The sequence below is a fragment of the Strix aluco genome, chromosome Z, assembly GCF_031877795.1.
Source record: "Strix aluco isolate bStrAlu1 chromosome Z, bStrAlu1.hap1, whole genome shotgun sequence".
Lineage (NCBI taxonomy): Eukaryota > Metazoa > Chordata > Aves > Strigiformes > Strigidae > Strix > Strix aluco.
Window position 1 is genome coordinate 45,402,169 of NC_133971.1, and position 22,242 is coordinate 45,424,410.

The window sequence follows — 22,242 nt, forward strand, 5'->3', positions numbered from 1 at the left end:
AATCTTTTTGGAAAGGCTTTATCTGAATGCATATCATTCACCACAGGGGGCCCAGCCTTAGGTGGGTCATATTTGAACCAAGAAAGAGTAAATGATGATCCCAACTGTTTATGCTCCATTTCTGCTCTTCATACTAGGCTCACAAGTGAAAACCTATCTATGCAGGAGTGCTAGAACACCTCAAAGACCTTTGTCACTCAATTCACAAGCCAGTTTTAGTTCTTCCTCTTTATCTTAATATGCCTGATCATTCCTTCCAGTTCCCCAACTACAGTCTTGTAGTCCTTATACTTTTCAGCCTTCCTTCCTCCTCCTCTTTTCCATACTTACCCCAAGATAGACATTTTTGTAGAGTTTGTGCTACATGGGCTTGGCAATGCCCTCACTGCTGCATATCAGATTCTTTCCTTTCATCTGTTTTTTTCAGACAGGAAGTCCTTAAGAGAGAGACTCAATCTTTAATAATAATAGTGCTCCAGTTCTAGAGTGACTTTCGGGCACCACTTCTGAAGGCTTGATTGTATTCAATAACACTTTGAAGTGTTAGTAGTATTCTAGCCTTGCATAATCATGTGAACTTCTGGTGATGAACAAATTGTTAAGAAATAACATTACTGTTCTGTACATGAAGATTTTACTAACCTTAGTGTCTTTACCAAAAACCTTGGAATGGAAGCAAATCCAGTTTTCAGAAAGGAATAACTTTCCTTGGTATAGAATTTCTTTCTGCAGAGCACAGGTAAAGCCTGAAACAAATAGATACTCTACATATCTTTAAGGTAACCACAACCCAAGCCAATTCTTATCAGTTTGACTTCTGTTTTAATTTTTCTCAAAGTCATAATACGTTTAGGTTTATATCTTTTGATAAACATAGTTAAACTTATTGAGTATTTCAAGGTTTGACAAATACTGACAAGCTCAGAAGATTTCACAGGTCTAAGTTTAGACTCAAAATATCTGAAGGACAAAGACTGAAATGCATAACATACAACTTGTTCCCAGAAGCCAAAAAACCTTCCTGAGAGAGTACCACCTAGCTTCCTATAAACTTTTTGACTAGCTTTCACGTAACTATATTATGTAAATGCAAAAGCTTAACGAAAAGTTTTAGCTTTAAACTTCTAGGTCTATACCAGTTCTCTGGACTAGATGATCAACAGAAGTGCAACACATGTAAAGTAGTACTGCTTTTACTTCACAGTCATTGAGCAAATCATTTCTCACTCATGAATCAATTTCTCTGTATTCAAGAAACATTTGTTATAAATCCGTGTAGAACTCATTTATTATAACTACCACAGAATACAGCAGAATCTTTATATTTTAAGTCCTTCTCCTACCAGTGTTTTTAAATCTTGAAGCATCACCAGCAAAAACTCAAACTAGTCACTTGACCAGTGCTGTCTCAGTTAAGTAGTGCCTTTAGTAATGAAGCTTCAATACCAAAAAATGTCACACTAGGTTACTCTGTTAAGAAGTGCAAAGCAGGCTACAATACCTAAAGATGCCCAACATGTGAAGATTTAAGTTTTGCAAGATTACAACAAAAACACCCACTGCATGCAGATGAAGGCCTTGTAGCTCTAGGCAGCTGAAGTTTAAGATTTTCAAAATCTAGGTAGTCCCTCTTGTACATCACCGCAGTTGGTAGGTAACAACGTTATCTTAGATTCACAGCCAGCAATGACAAGGGGGTTAATACTTACTTTGTTTCAGTGGTTCATCAATGGGAACATCTAGAAACAGCTTATGAAAGTGTGCATTTGCCTTCAGCTAAAAAACAAAAAGCCCCACCCCCAGAGACACAGGCCTTATTAGATAGTCCTATAATCAGGTGACCCATTCCGCTTCCTGTCCTCCCAATACCTTCTCATTTTGCCCACTTGTTTTACAATAAATCCTCATTTTTGCTATGTGGCTATTAAGCCTGTATCCTGCTTTACCCAGACTCTAAAGCACTGATGAAAAAAGAACCTATGTCCTTATACAATCACAAACTATAGTATTGCTAAACAAGGGGGCTCTCATGATAGCTATGTATTTACTCTTACTATATATAAACAAACAAGTCCATCCTCTGCCCTACCTGATTTGAGGCACGTTTTTTCCTTTCAATCTTGGAGTCACTCTTGATATCCATTGTCAGGAGTGGACTATCTGTGATGTTCTTTGTCCTGAAGATTAAAAAAGTCATCCCATATAAGGCTGGCCTCAGTTCATTAGTTTTGGTAAATTATCAATAGGACACGCTTTTTCATGAAACATACTAATCCTTTAATAACTACTATCTGATTCATCAAGGATTATGCAGCAATAAAGACTATATCTTATTCTTAAACCACACCAGCCATCACTGAAGATCTTCGTTTAATTTAGAAGGAATATTCTAAATTATTAATTGCAAGGAGGCGAAAAAAGCTCAGACATTTTTACAACTTAATGAATTATCACAGTGCTTAGCTCCATGTTTGTTTGTTTCTTGTCAACATGTGAAATACTAATATTAATTGTGTTACTAATGCAAGATAAAGTGAGATAAAACATAGTAGCTGAGAGTGCAAGGTAATGTACTGAAAGCTATGAACTTGTACTACAAAATGTGAGATCATTTGGAAAGTGCAACAGAGAAGAAACAAGGCTGCACAAGTCAGAGGGTAGCTATGAACTGTGTAGCGTAGTGTAAAGAATTCATTAAGACAGCCAGCAATCCTAGAGGAGATGAAAGTGAATTGTGAGTGCCACTTGTATAGGAAGATGTACATGTACAGCTCCAGCCATTCATATTGGAAAAGAAAACCAAACAAAAAACCAGCAGCTCTAGAGTAGAACAAGTACAGAGGGAAGTCTCTGTAGATGGCTGGGAAAATAAGTTTAGGGTTTTTTATACAGGAGGATTCAGCGGCATGGACTATTCAGAAAAACAAAGAGGTGGGATAACAGTGTATCATAAATCAGGAAGAGAAGAACATTATCCTGAAGAGCTGTTTAGCACATAACGAAAGTATATCAACATGCTATAAAATTAAGGTAGCTCTTTTTTAGAAGCCTTCAGATGCAGACTGGAGAGCAGAAGGAAAAACACAACACAGCACTCCTATACTGAAAGACTTGAAGAACATGTGCTAAAATTCAATGGGGCAAGAAAGGTGCTACAAAAGTTTCCATTACTGCACCTTATCCTGTACAGCAAGTCTTATCTAATTTCCTAAACTTGAGAGGTTCAGGGTTTCCAGTAAAAACTGTAAGGGTGAGAGGAAGAGAACCCCCAAGTTTAATGGAAATACAGCTGGATTTAGGAAAGAGATTGTACGGCAGGACTGATTTAGACAGCAGGGCGACTGACTGCGTGTCTCAGGTGGTCCCTCACAGAATAAAATTCTAATATACATGTGTACGTGTATTTGTGTGCCTATGTAAAGTACAGGTCAAACTGAAATGAACAGTGAGCCTTATAAAAAAATCTTATGCCAACCTATCACCAGCACACAGGCAATTACATTGTGAGTGGTAAGACTGGAACAAGAGTTTGGGAAAAAAAAGTAATCACATATTATTCAAATACCTTCTCCTCAAAGATACTTCAGGAAATTAAGTGATTTTTTAAAAATATCTGCCTTGTGACTAAAAGCACTATCAGGTTGACTGCTGACTTTTGCACTGCCTGCTCAGTTGACGAAGTGAAAGGGATGCAAAATTTGTATTCAAGCCCTCTAAGTGGGATTTTAGTATTATTTCATTTCCTTTTAGAGGAGTTTCAAATTCCAGTTCTCCAACAAAGGAAGAATTACTGTTTTTGCAGAGGCATTACAATAATCTGATGCAATATACAGCACAGAGTCCAAATTTAAAACTTTTGTTATAGTTTTACCATGGACAATCAATATTCCAGCATGAAAGTGTTCTGGGAACAACCCAGCACTCAAACTGCGGCTCAATTTGACTGTCTGTCAAATTGACTGTGAAACAGATTTAACTGGCATTGGCACCAGTGTATTTTTTCCTAGAACAGGGAAGCTAAACCAGTCCAAAGTCTATCTGCTTGTGGTGGGTAAAAGAGCAACCCCAGAGCAACCCTGAATCCTGTTTACTTGCATAGTGTGCAAGCTAACCCACAACCAGGATGTCTGATAAATCTTGCTACCCAGCGTACCTTCTTGAATGGGTTGTAATCATTCTGGTTATCTGACTAGAAGTAAACTGAGAGCATTTCTGACATTACCTAGCAACATCAACTTTTTTACGGTCATCAAAATACTCCATTTCAGTGGTATGGGTCTGCAGCAACAGAGCAGGCAATTTTCCTGCCTTTCTTTTTTCATCTGTTCCATTTTCTCCATCTGAACTGCAGAGGGGAAAAAAAAAAAAAAAAAGATAGAAATGTGTATTGCAGGATTCATACCAATATCAAATGCCACTAAAACATGTTGACAATACAGCACATATTAAAGAACAAAACTCTGACATATCTTTTGTATTAAGGTCCTGAAAAGTCTTAATCTACTGATTTGACAGCATTATACATCTGAACAGTATTCTGAGCTCCAGTACTGGAATTTCAGCAATGGAGAGAGGAAAACTGAAATACTGCCATGGATATTTCAGCACTCGTAAAATCTGTAGCTCTAGCTTTCATTCCAAGAAGAATGTCTCATTTAGGAAAAATGCATTCCATGTCCAGTACTCAGACTCGATGACTAATGGAAATTAATTTGATTGGCAAGTTGGAAGAAACACATCCTGCACGACAGTACCTAGAGTTTAGCAGATTATTTGTGGGTCAATGTTGCAAGAGGAAACTCGGTCCTACTTTGCCTCTTGCTTACCTCTTCTGTAAGAGTCCACCTGCAGGATTTTCACAATAAAGGGTACTCTCAAAGTACCAAAAGAACTGGTTTTATTTTACAAAAACAGCACTGCCACCACAGTGTGTTGCCTTTTCACAGCACATGACACTGCCTCAGAAATATATGTGAGGGAACTAGAGTCTGAGGGCTAAGATGTGCCATCACAGCCTTTTCCTGGCTTCCCTTTCCATAATTTTCTAATGAAATGTTAACTCAGAAAATTCAGAAGAAAAAAGCTGTCATTAATAACACAGTCTGAAGAATGACAATATTTTAAAATATGACAAATACATACACACACCCTCCTTCAGAAGACTAAAGCCTCAAAAAGACTACAGGATGACCTTAGGATTAAAGAAAGCCAAACTATGTTGCCCGTTAATGTAATGCCTGACCTGAATGACCCCATTTACAGAAGCTTTCCATTATAATGTTTAATTTCTGCAATTTTACAGCAATAACACAGCCACTACCACCATGTGACAGTGTCTTTACAATAAACAGTTTCTTCTCCTATTAAGACAAAAGTTTTGCTGACAGAGGTTCCCAGACTAATTTAATCTCTCTTCTTTTAGGAAAGGCATAAAAAGATCCATTGCTTTGATTACACTTTGGTGAATAAGATCAGAAGATACACCTCAAAACATCTTAATTGAGATCTAATGAGGCGGTATCCTACCTTGCAGCTAAATTAGAGCTTATGTCACAGGACAAAAGCCATGGAGTTTTGCCTTACTGGTGCTGGGACTTGTTCTCACAGGGTCTTATGTTTACATACAGCAACTATTCCCCTATCTAAACCTTTCTCAACCCTTAGCACTCCCCACCGCAGGGGCACTTGCACTGACTTTTCCTAAGTCACATTTTGTGTATACTTAGAAGAGTTACAGCACTAATAAAGTCAATAAGGCAAAAAACAATTGTTTCCCCATTGCTTCACTCTTGGATTGGTCCTGCCTGATCATAAGGCATCAGCTTTTAGTTTCAGCCAACATAAACTAGAATTAAATGGGCAATTCAAGAGATTCAAGCAGAACCCAATCTTTTGCCTGAAAAACCCAAATAAACAGTTTTATGCTGTTTGAGATATTAAGCAGAGAGAACTGCCAATCCAAGGTGCTCCCCGCAAGCACAGGGGAGCTTGTATTCCAAAAGTCTGCAAATACTGCAAATGTCTTAGTCACAGTCTTTGTCTGCTGTATTTCTGTTCCTCAAATTCTTGGGCTTCAAGGGAGGCCAGAGAATACCAGACATGAGTGGGATGAAGAACAAAGTGAGGCAAAATTGTCAGGTTCAATCACACCTGCATTTCAAAAGGGCAGTGCAGCATGGAAACTCTCAGATGAGTAAGACTACATGACACAGCAGTATTTTTAAGATGAGTTAGATGCTTGAGTGTATTGAGATGCCTGTAGTAAGATGTTTGAGCCTGGAGCTGCCTGGTGTCCATTATTGCCTTGGGCAGCCTGCTACTCTTACACAGTAATGCTGTTGACTGATCAGCAACCTGTATCACACTCAACCTTTGTACTACAAATTTGTTTCAAAAAATACCTATAACAGAGGTTTTAGTGGTCACTTACACTTGCCAGCATGGTTAGATGTTTTGTTACTCTTAAATGTTTTATTTAATGACCACTCATATTCTCTTTTCCCTCACCCATAAAGTAATCCCTACTTTGAAGTTAAACCTATGAGCCTGTTCTATCCTGTCTGTCTTTCCAATTAACCACTACTATTCCTGAATCTCTACTCATTCCCTCTAGCCGCCTTCAGTCGGCAGAGAGCTAGAGCATCTCAACATGCTAATCCTGTTGTGTGTGGAAATGATGAGCTATCTCATGCTAGTCTGGTCACCTCTCCAGGACTGTCTTCTGCAGCTGAGAACAGGAAGAATGTACCCAAACACAGCAAGAGTTTTCCAAAAACATCTGAGGCATGAGGAGACTCACCAGTGTAACACATGCCACTGACAGTAGCAACTGGGTGTATTCCTGCTAGCTGATATGGTTTTGCTATGTCTATCCTTCACCCTACCTCCCATATGCTGCCTTCACATACTGAAAAACTACATAATGATTTGTCCTCATGTTCCTGATAGCTGCTGTGTGGAGCTATAGTTAAGTTCCTAGTAGGTGTCTCTAAAGTATCAGAAGAATCTTAGCTGACCCTCTGGAGAAGGAAAGATCACAAGTAAGACCTAAAACCAGTACAATACTGTTCATCAAGTCACAAGCAAATTAAAGCACTCCTTACATTTTCATGGGTGAGTCAGGATTTATAAATGCTTTGTAAAAAGAGCACAAATGTCAGCAATCCATGAAAAAAAATCAGATCAAGTGCATTTAAACAAAGTGCTACTTGCTACAACTGTTAACAATAGTTGCAAGCAAGTGAACTGCACTTGCAAATACCAGGGCAAAGCATGTAAACTTTGTGACATCAAGACTTTGCTGATATGAAAATAAACATTTTTCAAATTGAACATATATTGTGTATTTGGTACTACTACCAAGCCTATCTAAAATAACAGCTAAAAAAGTTGCCTTTAATTTCCAAATAAAAACCAGTTGTCATAGAGAGTATTTTCAAAGCCAAGGCTAGCGCTTACTATGGGATAATAAGTTAAAATAAACAGTAGTTGTAAGCACTCTAACTAAACTTTTTGCAAGAAATATTTTCCTTTTTTAACCATACACCAGTAACTGAACTGAGTTTCAGTAAGATTAAATCACAGAAAAGGGAAAGTGATGTGAAATACATCATACATAACCAAGGCAGTGGACTAAGTTTCATTCTAATGAAGTACAGAATGTACTTCATTTGTCAGTGTATTTTAAATGTCAGAGGAACTTCACCTCTTCTGATTTGAACAGTTTCTGTAAAACAAAAACTTTCTGACAGACGGGTGTGTCAAGTTCCTTGTACTGCAGAATGTTTTCTGAACTTCTAAAGGTTTTCTTGTTTGGCACTAATCTTGTCCAGGACCTGAAAAATTCAGACGTTCTGTAAAAATTATGCTGTGTTACATTAATGGGGATTTTTCAAGAAGAAAAAAATGAAATACAGTAATCGAAAAGATAAGCTTTTTCCCCGTTTCCTTCAAAACTGGTTTGAATAAGAAGCACTGAACACAAATAATGTGAGACACGTGCTAATAGGCCACAGTTTGGAAAGTGAGCCTTAAAGAACAACCGTTGTCTTTGACAACCCCAATATAGTCTTACTGAACATGAACACTTCTCAGGCATATGTAAGAGACATCAAAAACTCCAGCACTGTACAGCAGTTACTGTCTTTAACTCCCCATAACCACACAAACCTTTCTACAAAGCTTCCTCAGATTTGCCCCAAAGGACACCCATGCTACTTCGTCTGCATGATAACAGGTCTAAAAACTTTAGAAGACACACTGAGTTCTGACAAATCAGCCCCCCAGTCCACAAACTGTACATCAGTTACACAGGAGGAAAAAGGCATGTTGAATAACCAGAGATGTTAGCTACCTCTTCAATTGTTTGCAAAACTGCAGCCAAACCAGTATTTTCTTAGGGTTCAACGTGAGTCAGCACTGCTGGAACATTTCCTCTGTGGATGGAGCATAGATATTGGATCATCATGTTACCTTAGAAGCCCTGTTATCCTGCTTTATCTCTTTTATACAAAAAGGATTCATTTTACAACAGCAGTTAGACTGCTGTATTGCAAATGATCAATCAAAAGAGTGCAGAGTAATTTCTCCCCAACTGTCCACAACTATGTTTGGTACAACATAGGTGGAAATATCCATCACAAATGCAATGACATTCTGTATCTTTTGGTTCTGTTGGGTAGCTATTGGATTTACTCGGTAGCTGTTAGCAGACCAAAAGGATTTGACAAAGGAATCAAAGTATGCAAAAGGCTCAAATACTAAGAGGTAGTCTTATTTAAGCTATTCTTACTCCCAGACATGAACATATTCAGATAAAGGAATCGGTTATTCTTTCAGAAACTAAAAGCCAAAGGGAGAGGCTCAAAAAATTTCAGGATCCCAAATCAAGGTGACAAGACTCTGGCAGGCTTAAAAGCAGAGGTGATGGAGCAGGATGAAGAGATTTATCTAGACGTCACCCAGGAGACATACCCCCAACATGCTTCAAGCAGAGATGACTGCAAGGGGGTAAGATTAAATGTGTTAATGCTTGAAAGGACCGCCTGCTGCAGGCCACAGACCTCTCCCTCAGCATACTTTACTTGACCTATCACACACTGAATGAGCAATCATCTCAACATTCCCTTTGCTAGACCTAAAGTCTTAAGTATCCTTTCAGAAGGTATGTCCCATAGCTCTACTAAACACCTTTTCTATGCCACACCAGTCTGAACTAACCTTTTTGAGATGTGTAATCAGAATCCGGGTGCTTTATCTGATGATCTTGCTTTCATACCTTACACAGGTGAATTATTTCACTCCTGAAGAAAAATACCTTTTCCATTGTAAACTCTCCCGCTGTCCTCTTCATAGCAGATGAGAGTGGTCTCTGTACAGTATAAACTAACAACAGTGCTCAAGTCGAGGTTTTAGATGTTGTCTGTTTCTATAAAGTCTGGTCACTCAGAAGTAAAATGTCTCCAGTAGCTCTACAGCCATGTTCCAGTGTTACAAGGCACGAGGCACTGTTTACAGAAGAAAATACATCTCCTAAAAAAACCATGCCTCAGAATAATGTTGATTTAATCTACTCCTAAGACCAAGTATCACTTTTACCATGCAAATGGAAAACCAAATGTTAACTACCATCAAGACTCCAAAACTATCAAAACAGACAGAAAATGAGCTACAACTACGCTAATCACAAAGCAGCAGAGAGCTGTTTAACAGCTGCTATAATAGGTGTTAAGGATAGCCATAATGTATGCATTTGGTATTTATGTAATTCCATATACTTACTACACAGCCTGTATTTAAGGCTGAAAAGTGAAGGAAGTAAAGCAGCTGATTCTGAAGTACCACATTTCCTATTGTCCTAGTTTGAGACCAGAGGGCAACTGAGCACTACAAAGCTGTTCACTCACCCCTTCCCACTCAGGAATAGGAAGGAGAAAATGAAGCAAAAGGCTCGGGAATCAAGATAAGGACAGGGAGGGATGACTCACCCAACACGGTCACAGGCAAACTTGTTAGGGGAAGAAAAAGAATATCACTTTCATTGAAACACTAACAACACCAACACTTGAGTGGGACAGTGAGAAGCATTACCACATCTTAAAAACACCTCGCCCCACCACTCCCCTCTTCCTAGGCTCAGTTTTCTTCCCAATTTCTCTACCTCCTCACCACCAGCAGCACAGGGGGAAGGGAATGGGGGTTATGGTCAGTTCTGCCACTCCCTTCTCAAGGGGGAGGACTCCTTGCATTCCTCCCCTGCTCCAGTGTGGTGTCCATCTCATGGGAGACAGTTCTCCACGAACTTTCTCTGCCATGAGTCCTTCCCACAGGCTGCAGCTGTTCCTGAGCTGCTCCAGCATGGATCTGTCCTGTGTGTTGCAATTCTCCCAGCACCAAACTGCAATAGTGTGGGTTTCTTCCCACAGAGTCCCGGCCTTCTTTGGGCACAGCAGCCACCTGCTCCAGTGTGGGGTCCTCCACAGGTTGCAGGTCAGCATCTGCTCCACTGTGGACCTTCATGGGTGGCAGTGGGGGGCAACGTGTCATCTAACCATGGGATACAGCAGGGTCTTGGCACTGGCACACCTCCAACCCTTCCTCCTCCTTCCTTCCACTGACCCTGGTGTTTGGATAGATGTCCTCCTTGCAACTCCTCCTCACAACTCCCACTTATCCTCCCAGGTTCCCCTTCTTAAAAACATTATCACAAAGGCATGGCCACCAACACTAATTGGCTTGGCCTTGGTGAGAGCTGGTCCGACTTGGAGCCAGGGGAGCTTTGAGAAGCTTTTCAGAAGGGGCCACTGCTGTAGCCCCCTCCCCTGCTACCAAAAACCCTGCCACAGAAACCCAGCACACTTATATATTTTGTATGACAGATACACAGCCAACAGATGTATTTATACCGAATATGGAGAGCAGCAAAGCATTAATGAAGGAGCAGAGATGTGAAACTCTGCATGAGGGAAAGGGTCAGTTTGTTAATATGAATAGGTATGAACCAGACTGAGATTTAACTGCCTCAGGTTGTTCAAGGAGCAGGCTAATTCTCTTCTCATGAGATCACAATCGAATATGGCATAATGGAGGCAAAGTTATACAGCTGCCCGTTAACTGAATCATACGCATATGGATGGGCACACATGCACATACACCACGTGTTTCTGCATTTTTAGGATGAAACACGTCTGCAGGCACAGGTGGAACCTCGATGTCATCTAGCACCAAAACAGAATCCAAGCCAATTGCTAAAGACTTTTTTTTTAATTGTGAATCTTATTTTATATATCAAGGTAATTCATTTCAGAAATATTTACTGTGTTCTATTTCACAGCTATCTCTTGGAACACAATTACTCACTTGTGAGTAGTTTCATATGTCTGTGGTGTTGTATTTTTATTAAAAGGATGAATGAGATTTTTGAGTTACCACTGAACAGAAACTCCTCCAACACTGTTAATGATAGAGGAAGTCAGTATTTTTCCTCAACTGAATAGACATTTCACATAATAACCAGATCAAGTTTCACTCGGACATCAGCAAGATCACTGTGACACTGCAGACGTCATTAGCAAGTATGTAAATTCTCTGTTCTAAATACCATCTATTATTAACTGGCTGTATTCCCTGTCTAATCAAAACCAGACTGCTATCAAGTTCCATAGCAAAAAAAAAAAAACCAACACAGAAGAATTCCCTGTGCTCTGAAACATGAGACACTATAACAAGATATTTTATTAAGTTAACACTAGAACAGGAACATAAGCCATTTAGCTCTCTTTTCAAGAGTTTCCGTTTCAGATATCCACTTCAAAAAGCAAAAGCCCTCTCATATGTATCTTCACTCAACTCCACAAGATTCCCATGATGCAGTTTTCATGGGAGCCTCAGCAGGGTGACCAACAACTATTCATCTGAACACAGGCATGGCCAAATCCAGCACATGACACAAATCTTCGACAGACACATTTCTGACAAAAATGTGAAACAAAAGACCTTAGGGGAGACACTCATTCAGGTCTACTTTGAACTGGAGCATGTGTTCTTTTCATTCTCCAACCTGTTGGCAGCCTTTACGACGAAAGGTTTTCCTGTCTCCCAGTTCTAGCCTACCTTATCTTCTGACCCAGAACAAGACAAAAAATAGGATCACAGTTCCTACTGGAGAGGAAGCGTGAAGCCTTTTATTAGATCACATTTTTATCTTTAGCTTCCAGAGGTAACAGGAAAAAGGTAAAGAAAGAATAATTCTGGATCTGTGACTGGTTCAGGATGCAGAAAAGTGGGCAAAGGCACTTAAGTGTCATGTCTACCAACTCTTCTATACCGAGTTCAATAAAAAACATTAATACTGCATCTATACACAATCCTTGTGTCCAGTATGACCTCACAGGCATCTATCAATGAGATCTGCTCCGTAACTCAAGCAGAAACACCACAAATCTCTCTCTGAAACGACACAAGCACCTTTACAAACGAGGCCTGATCACCAGAGCATAAGCATAAAGGTTTAGACTGAAGCTACATCTCTGTATTTTGGAGGAAGAACTCCAGAGCAACATGTCTCCACATGATACAAGACTTGGCTGTCAGCTGTCCAGCATTAATTGTGTTTTTGAAAAAAAAAATGAGTAGTTACATCAGACTGAATTAAAATTCTTAAAAAAAAAAAGGCAGACACCAGCAATTATATTAACAACCGCTATTAAGAATGCAGAACAGTTAGAGGTGATAGGAGAGGTCTGGGAGCAGTCTTACCAACACCTTTACTCCTTACTCTGCTCCTTAAGAAAAACAAAGTTAAAAAATGAAGCTGCCATGAATCACTCGATCAGAAGCTTCTGTTTTATGGCATTTTTAGAAATAATCATTCCATATGCTGCACACAAAGTATTTTAATCAATGTACACAGGAAAAAAGAATTTTGGTTCTTCAGACAGGTTATATACAAAGAGAAGGATGGTTGGGTTTGATTATGCAGCAGTTTCTCTGAGAACTGGCATTGACAACAAATAATCCAGTATCATTAATGAGATTTCTCTGTTTAAAAGGCAATGTTAATAGAGCATTTCAAGGCATGCCCAACATTTTTGTAGGCTCCCCAGCAAGAACAGTGCACAACAAGACCTAATGGAGAATAACTGAGATGAAAATGAACATCTAATTGTGTCCATCTGCCCTGTTTCATCACACCTTCTATCAAGGATGGAAGTGGATCAAAGTGAAATCACTGTTGGAGGCTCACTGTTTACAAAGGGCCTGGCAGTGCTGAATTTCCCATAATGATCTTTGCAACCTACGATTTTTCTTACAGACCCACCTATGTGTTCATGGAAAAGACCAGAACAATGTAGATAATCTAACATAGAAGCTACCCTTTCACAATAGGAAGTACTAGCTTCCAACAATGGGTCTAATCAATACTAATCACAACAGTGCCTATGACTGCCACACCGTATATACGGAACCATATTCCTTCCAAAGTCTTGGAAAAAGATATTTTTATTAGAAGCAGATGTGACACACAGTGGCCAGATCCCTACTAGGGCCAGCTTGATTTTCTATTTTCTATGTCACCAGGACAGACAGTGTGAATGCTCTGTAAGCTTCCTTCTTCAGCATGAGCCTTTCCACTGGCCACACACTGTCCTCCATGGCAACATTCACTCTCTCCTATGCTGGCCATAGCATATTTACATGCATTGTAAAATTTCACAAAACCAAATGGGCATATATAAAATTTTGTTATTTACTGAACTTCTGTAGTGTCACAGTCCATCCAGAAAAAGGCTCAGCAAACCTAAACAGCTCTTCTTGAACTAGCATAGCATAAATGGTAGCTACAAAATTACCATCAAGAGTCTTTTGCCTAGGTGGTCTATCTTTCATAAACAGCCTAAATTTAAGGTTCCCAGAGGGCTAAACCACTGAGGCACCTACAGGAACGGATTTTTGTAGAGGACGTGCCTTGGTATGGTTGGTTTTTTTGGGGGGGATGTTGGGAACTGTTGTTTCATAGTAAGGTAACTAGGCTTCCCCCAACAATCCACAGAAACGGAAGGCTTCAGCCTGCCTCTACACTCTCTACCCTGCTGAGTTTCTCTGTTGCCTATCTGCAATCTGCACATTACTTCCTGTCACTCGTTCTGGAAGCTTATTAACTCCCTCACCTTATTGTGCTATTTTTCAAGGATGGAAGCAGAAGTCAGTGCCAGGTAGAAATGTAGTTAAGGAAGGGAATACTTCATTACAGCACTGAAGCTCAGTTACAAGTGATTTAGAAGAGGTAACTGTTTTCTCCTTATACATAACCTACAACCTCTTGTTCCCCCTTTTATTCAGGTGTCTCGCCTCACAGCAGTTGAATTCATTACTGTAGCAATCACCCCAGCACGAGACAGCCACATTATGCCATTTTACAAAGAGGAGGCTGGGACCCTATACAGTGGGCTGGCAAGGAGCAGTTGCCCATGTCCTCCTGGAATCTCCCACTGACCCTTGCACTATCTGGAATGAAAAAATGGATGTTTTAAATATTTGTTTGCAGCTTTCTGGCAGGAAACATAATTTCTCTGTAATTCCGGGCAGCTCAGTGATCTTCTAGATAAAGCAAGAAGTATCTTTTCAAGGAAAAGTGGAGAAACAGGAAAAGACAACTTGTCCTACCGTATTCTTATTATCTGCAGAGAAATTATTTGCTCTGTGATGACAATATTTGAAGAGACTTTTCCTGATCAGCCTTGCTGGATTCAGACAGCTACCTATGAATTTTGGTTACAGTAAGTACTATAAAAGAGGTCTGTAAAGATTGCTAGACCAAACACAAGATCTGTCTGGCATAACAGTTAACCCAAGTCTAAAAAGGTTAGCTGGGAAAGAAATATATGGATTTGGCAGCCACTATGTATAGAGCATGAAGATCATTAGTCTCAGCAGTGTATCATTAGATAAGCACATAGTTTCTAACCACATGATGACAACATGCATAGAGATAGTGGTAAGAAGACAATACTCTGATACTACATTTATGCATCACCTGTCAAATACCAGTAACAAATCCTGCTGCCCAAAGCTTATCTGTAGTATTATGTTGCCTAACAAGCATTTCTCACAGACTGTATATAACTGGTAAAGACAGCACATTTGGGAGTATTTCAGGTTAGCCAGTGAGTCACTTTGGTGCAAATAAAAGGCTGTTTGGATTAATGGTGTGCATTTACACATGGCACAGTTATTTTTTAAAAAGCTGCTTTTGTAACTTAAGCATATATACACAGTGAACAAAGAATGACAGGAAAAAAAAAGAAAAATAGGAGCAATTAAAAAGCATCATCATGAACAAATGGAGGTTGTCCAGTTTGGAAACCTCTCTTCTGTCACACCTCAATTTCAGTGTTTCACTTCGCAAGCCTATCCTTCTTTTCAGATCACACATTACAAATTTTGTTATAAAAATAGGGAAGAACTACCAGGGAAGAATTAAAAAATGTGACAGTTAATACGTGTTAATATCTTCATCCACTGAAAGTACAGAACGTGAATAACAAAGGCACATACCTATGCCTTGTTCCTTTCACAAAAAAACAGTAGAAGTTTGGCTGCTGTAAAGGAGTTAAACTGCACCAAAGCTGAAATAAAACTACCTAATAAATAATCTCTCCTTTCCTCTCTGCATTTTGTATTTCTCTCAAGTGTCTAGGAAAAAAAGTTAGTGAGTTACGAATACGCACAGGTCAACCAGTTAATTGTCTTTTAACATATCAAGTGATAACAGTTATTAGGAAACATCTGTTATGGCAGCATAAGATGTCAGACAAACAAACCATAAAAATCCCATTCTTTCTTGTCCCAGATCTACGTAATCTGCCTGTAAGCATTTTCAACTTCTTTCAGTAGCATATTTTCCCCAGTATCTGCAATGTATTTTTGCTCAAAAAAAAAAAAAAAAAAAAAAAAAATCAAAAAAATCTGTAACTTTCTATACCTTTCAGCATCTTAAGTCCCAGCCTCCTCATTTCTTTAAGTTACACTCAGTAACTGGACATTACCTTATGCTGTAACTGTAGGGTGACAGAATGTGCCACTTAATGTTAGCGGTATCTTACCATACAGTAACTCAGCACACTGCCTACATACAGACAGATTTAATTGTACTAGGCCAAATATGATCTGTGGAAACCAGAAAACACTATATTGACTTCAACAGAAGCAAGTGTGTGTGAAAGCAAAGGATGCTGACATGGAATATGAATTTCTCGTTATTACACCTCTGCCATTTCTCCTTAATGTACCACACTCTATTTTCAACAAAACAACATCTGTTCCACTAGCTACTGCTACCCCCCCCTGCGGTGGGGCTGACAGCTTCTGAGGCAGGTTCAGTGCCACCACAAAAAAAATACACCCCACTTTCAAGTCAGAAAAATAAATATCCTCTAAGTACTATGCAAGGGTTAATTCCTTTTTGGTCCAAGGCCACATCAGGATGTAATGGTCAGGGAACACCACTTGGAAAGTATTTTCTGTCCCAGAACTTTTGGTTTGCTTGGGAAGAACTCCACATTATGACAAACCTTTGGCACACCACTATTTTGGGTTCATATAACAACAGCACCCATCTTCCACGCAGTGTTATCTCTGTGGTTGTACAACCCACGGAAATATACTGCAAACTTTGCAAAGATATAACTATTGCTAAACATGCCATAGAAGCCTGTTTTCTAAATCAGTATGAATGTACTTAATTCTTTCTGTATAAAGTTCCTGAATCACTGGCAGATAAATACAATCTTCTCAGATCTGATCTTGAAATAATTTAGAAAAACCAATCCAACAAAAAACTCCCAAACACTTCTACAGCTTCAATCCTTCAGAAGCACCTATCGCCAGGGACACCTTTATGGTAGCAGCAGAGCATATCAAGATATAAAGTCCATGCCTAAAATGAACAACATTTTAAGCATACCTACAGGAAGTACAGATTACAATACATACATAAATCTTTCTCCCCTGAGCTTTGGAAAACACCAAAAGATTCCCTGAGCCACTATAACTCTGCTAGGATTTTTTTTAAATAGAGGTCAGCATGACCTCTCTTGGTTGCATATTGTTTCCTGGAAGTACATGAGGGGAATGAAACTCCACCACAACCACACATACCTATTTACGAAATTTTCTAAAAACAAACCTTCAGCGATCCAACCTTTAGAGTTCACTTCTAACTGAATCAAAACCAAGATTCTGTTCTTGTTCTTCAGTTGAACAATCCCCCCTGTAGCTTCACATTAATCAAACCAAAGTTACTTGGTTTCCAAGGTTAACTCACAGTCAAATGAACACGATGGTTTCTCATAAGGATCCAGCTACCAGTTAAATGGGATTGGCAAATTAAATTCCAACTTGGTTCCCAGCTAGCAAATGCTTGAACAATTTTCTAGCTTAAAGACGAAGCACTTCAACCTTTTAGCCTACAGCGTTTTCACCCTCCTGCTGCCCAGGCTAGTATCGCTGAACACTGTAGCTTGCAGCGTAACAGACTTCCTAGTTTTCCCCTGCATGACACTTACCTTCTACTGAACAGCAAAAACTGACAGCTAAGAAAAGGAGAGTCATAGGGAGTGAGACTCTTCCATTTATCACACTGTTTAAGACTGACCTCACTTCTGTAACTGCAGTTGATTCAGCACTGAAAGATTAAATACCTGGGGACAAAACAGGGTCAATTTGTTAGTTGGTGCATGTTCAATGTCTCCGACATCAAGCTTTCTATACACTGTCTTGGACTCCTAGTCCTGTTCTCAAGAGAAAAATCAGATACAGATCTTGCATACCTGAAGAACTTCATTAGGTTCACTGGCATAATTCTGCATGGGGGATCAGGACCCAAGGCTTGGAGTCAGAAGGCTCTAGAGAAGGTTGGGGAATTAAGTCTCATTTGTAATGTTAAGTCACTGATGTGACTACACCTTATAGGATAAAGGACACTTAGAAGACACTTTGATTCCCAGTACCCTCTAACAAGCAAGTTATTTGTGGCAACAGATTTCACTGCAATACATACTTCTCGAATACACCTGCTTAGAGACCAGGGATACAACAGCTGGAGGGAAAAAAAAAAAAACCCACAGACCTTCTCAGAGTTTGTTTCCAGGGAAAGAGCTAGTTGCTGGTACCTTGTTCTCCTTTCTCCTGGAGGCTGTTTAAGATTAAATCTTTGTGAAGAAAAGTTCTTTGGGGAGGGGAACCATCCGAGATGAGCATCCTTGGAACTGTCAAGTCCCATGTGAATTGGGAGCCTTGTATGGAACCAGACAGCTGCTTGATTCCAGTAAGATTTTCACCTGATGGTCGTTATCATGGCATACAAGCACCTAAACAACTTCAAACCTCCACAAAAAGCCAAAAACCAATGCAGGAAATGAAGCCTTTAATCCCTGATGTTTACAGTCACCATCAGAAGCTGGGAAGGCCAGCGGCCTCAGAGGAATGCAGGGAGTCCTCCATTGTTACAAGACCAGCAATGATTGCTATTCAGCTGGAACAGGAAGCCCTCTGACTTCCCTACCTTTCATCAGTTAGCCTAAGCAGCCTTCACGGCTCCCTGTTCCTCACAAAGAACATGAAGTATTTTAAACTCTTCATCTGCTCAGTTTCTACCGTACTTCTCAGGTTAAAAAGCAGAAGGAGGCCAGGTATGGGTATGGCCATGCTGGGCAAAAAGCATGGTGGGGAACCATGCCAAGGCAGGCAAGCGCCCACCATCCTGCTGGAGTGGCCTGTCCCATCCATATCTGGGCCATAAGTCTGACTGAACTCCCACTTTACTGCATCTTGCCTGTATCAAAGTTTGTGAACTTTCAAAGTTTTCTTGGCACCCAGAGGAGAGGATCACAGCTTCCCTCTGGAGTCCATGCACATTACTGTAAGTGATAAAGCACAGCTGCTGGATTTCTGTGCCACAGCAAAGAAGGATTACCAGGCTGTTGCATGAAATTACTAGAAGCAGTATTTATACGTCTTGCTCCTAAAACTACGACTTCGGAGTTTAACGCTGTGCTCAGGGCCCTCTCTTGAAGATCGGCTGAGCGGAAATGTTCGTGCTTAATGTAAGCCTGGACGTGGAGACCCCTCGGCGACTTTTCCCTACAAATTTCAAAGCCAACGCCCAGGACAACGAAGCCCCCACCGCGCCGCCAAGCCCCACGCCCGCCGCTCCGGGGGGGCTCCCCCCGCCGCCGCCGCCGCCGCCTCACAGGGCCCAGCCGCTGCCGTGACTCCGCCGAGTAACTCTCTGCGGCCGCCTCTCCCCCGTGGGGCAGGCCGGGCAGGAGCCTCGTCCCCCCGCTGGGCTGCGCAGGGTCCGGTGGGCCGACGGCCGCCCCTCCCGGTCCGGGCAGTACTCACAGCCGCAGGGCGCCCCTGTTTTCCCGCCTACCGGCGGCCCGCACAGCCTTCGGCTCCTCCGCATCGCCCCGCTGCTCGGTCGTGAGCACCATCGGCACCCCCGAGCACGACACAGCCCGCCGCCGCCGCACGGCACTCAACCGGCGGGCCGGCACGGGTCGCCCCGCTGCCCCGCCCCGGGGCGGGCGCCGCCGCCGCCGCCGCCGTCCTGGGCCGGCTGGAGCCGGCGCGCGGGCCCGCGGCGGGGAGGTGCTGAAAACGGGTTCTGCCCGTCTGCGCGGGTGGCGGGCTGTCGCCCCGGGCCGCGGCGGGGAGCTCGGCCCCGGCTGCCGCCGCGAGGTGACAAACGCGGCAGTGGGAGCCCGCGCTCCCCGCGTGGCCGATCCATTACGCGCCTTAAATTATTCAGTCAGGACGTTGTCGCGTGAGACGCTGCCTCCCGCTGGCTCGGACAAAAGGTGTCCTTAATGTTTTATACGGGGGGACAGGAGATGCGGTTTCACACACAGACACGATCTGAGGAGGGAAGGTGGTGGTGGCCGTGGCCGCATGGAAAGAAAGCTTGCAGGCCGCATGGGAGAAAGCTTGCAGGCCGGCAGTAACTCACAGAAAACGGCTTTCCACAGGTTTCTGTCAGCGCTTTTCCCCGGTGTCTCTTTTGAAGCAGGAGATAGTCCAAATACCGATGCCGGCCTCCAGACAGCTGTACTAACAGGAACTTCTATGGTGATTAGCCGATTCTTCCATCTGGCTGCCTCGGGTGGCTTTTGTTTCCTTTCTCTTCAGCAGCACCCCAGGCTGCTTTGTCTGCCCGGAAAATGACCCAATGTTGTGCAGAAACCAGAGTGAGCATGGCCTTCCTCTGGCTCGCGCTGGTGGGGCTGCTGGGGAAGTTGCATGCCCTCAGGTTAAACGGCAGCATTTGGCACAAGTCATCTCATATGGCAGACATAGACTATCAACATGCACATGAAAAACGTTTTCATTACGTGGTTAGTATGTGTGTTCACTTTGAACAAAGCAAAGATGTAGCGCTGTAACGATACATTCCAAGGAAGGCCAACCTTGGGATGAAAGTTCAAAGTAACATCTCTAGAAACAGGTCTATTTTCATGGTTTAATGTGTTAGAATATATTAACAGAATTAATAACATAATATATTAAGTTTTCTTCCTAACTACCAGACTGTTCACAGAAGGTAAGGGGAGAACAGGACAGTGGTCTCTAGGAGCAGACATCGAGGTAGGAGATAGATACTAATGTACATTTCAGATTAAAAGATGTGCAAAGCAAATCAATCACCTTCCAGTGGCATTGTTAGGATTGCTTGATACTTACACAGTAGTATGAAGGTGCAAGAACTAAGTATTAGGTATTGTTCAATATATTCAGGAAATAAGTAAAAAGAGGTGTTAATGGTGATAAGGCTCAGAACTGCCATACCTGCCTGGGGACACAGATCCTGCAGAATGATTGCTGTATGGTTTTAGCTGGAGCAGGTGGGTTTAATTAGCCCTAGTCCAAGAAATTTTAAAGACTGTGTGCTAAAGCCGCATAGACAGGAAGACATTTAAAATAGCTGTGTTTCTGGGAGACACCATTAACTAATGTTTATGTATTATTTAATGTGAAAATCAAGGCACATCTCAAAAAGAAATGAGATGTAATTTACAAGAAAGATTATTCAGACATGTTAGGTCCTGCACCTGTGAAACTTTGATTGCTGCCTTCTGCTTCCCTGTGGAGAACCTAAGCAGGTTTGGCACTGCATTGCAGAGCCTCTCCCACCCTTTTATGCCAGATGCAACCTGTGGCTATATAGTGGCATCCTATTTATCCAGGGAATAATAGAATAGGCCACATTTCAGCTGCCTGGGCTGCAAGTAGAGCTGAAGCTGAAAGAGGGAAGGAAAGGTCGGCATGCTGTGGTCTGTTTGGACCCAGGACTCTGCTGGGTTACAGCAACCTGCGTGAGGTTTTGGGTTCCCTGGGAATTGTTCTCATGTCAGTGTGCACTACCAAGCCATGCACAGTATGTCTGGAATCAGTAGAAAAAGTGACTGCCTACCCTTCATCTTAGTTTTGGAGGCCGTTCATTGCAACTAGAAAGGTATCAGTTGCTATTTTAGTCCTAATTTTGAGGCAACTTGTGGTTGAATAACTGTCGTGTAGCTCTACCCACTCCAGCAGAACAGTTCTGTTTTACAGTAAGCAAGAATCTGGCTTTTCGCTATTTGAACAAATAAAATCAGCTGCCTTTTGGGTGCTTAGATTTTTCAGTCACTGGCAGATTTCGCTACAGGACTTAAATGCTACCTCTGACGGTTTTGTTCCCTTATCTCCAGAGATTCCTGCCTCTACCACAGTAGTGAAAGAACTGGAAAGGAGCTGCTTGGTCCCTGGAGCTCAGTCTCTGTTTTAGTTTCATCTGGCTCCATTCTCAAAGTATGCAAAGCTCTCTGTTTTAATTTGTCAAGTTATTTGTGGTTATTTACTGTAGAAGAAACTTTTATTCAAATAAATTGATGCCTGCAGCCTAGAACTAAAATGAATCCTTACTAAATACTTTGTTCCATATCATGATAGCTTAACTCTTGTCAGAGACTTGGTTTTGCAAATTATCAATACATTCCTTCTTAGTGCATTTTATTATTATCCGGTAATGACAGTGAAGGTAATTAGCAATGACTATAGCTTGTGTTTTTTGGAGGATCTGAGAAAGAAACTGTGACCAAGCTTTGTCAAACTGTGCGTGGTGCAGCAGCTTCAGAGTGAGAGGACATGCATCAAAGTGATAAAAGTCCTGAATGCCAGGATTCTCAGTAATCTGTAATGAGAAGT

At 41.4% G+C, this 22,242-nt stretch overlaps 1 protein-coding gene across 3 annotated transcripts in view; it reads right to left on the reverse strand.

Annotated features, from left to right (window-relative positions):
• Positions 1–19,477, reverse strand: part of GRAMD2B (GRAM domain containing 2B) — a 34,161-nt gene extending 14,684 nt beyond the window's left edge. For all 3 annotated transcript variants that reach the window (XM_074811954.1, XM_074811956.1, XM_074811955.1), the window contains exons 1-5: positions 19,402–19,477; positions 4,223–4,345; positions 2,090–2,177; positions 1,710–1,776; positions 643–746 (exon numbers count right to left, since the gene is read on the reverse strand). In XM_074811954.1, coding sequence (XP_074668055.1) covers positions 643–746; positions 1,710–1,776; positions 2,090–2,177; positions 4,223–4,263 — 300 coding nt within the window. In that variant the 5' untranslated portion in view covers positions 4,264–4,345; positions 19,402–19,477. The remainder of the gene's footprint in view (positions 1–642; positions 747–1,709; positions 1,777–2,089; positions 2,178–4,222; positions 4,346–19,401) is intronic.
• Between the last annotated feature and the right edge of the window lie 2,765 nt (positions 19,478–22,242).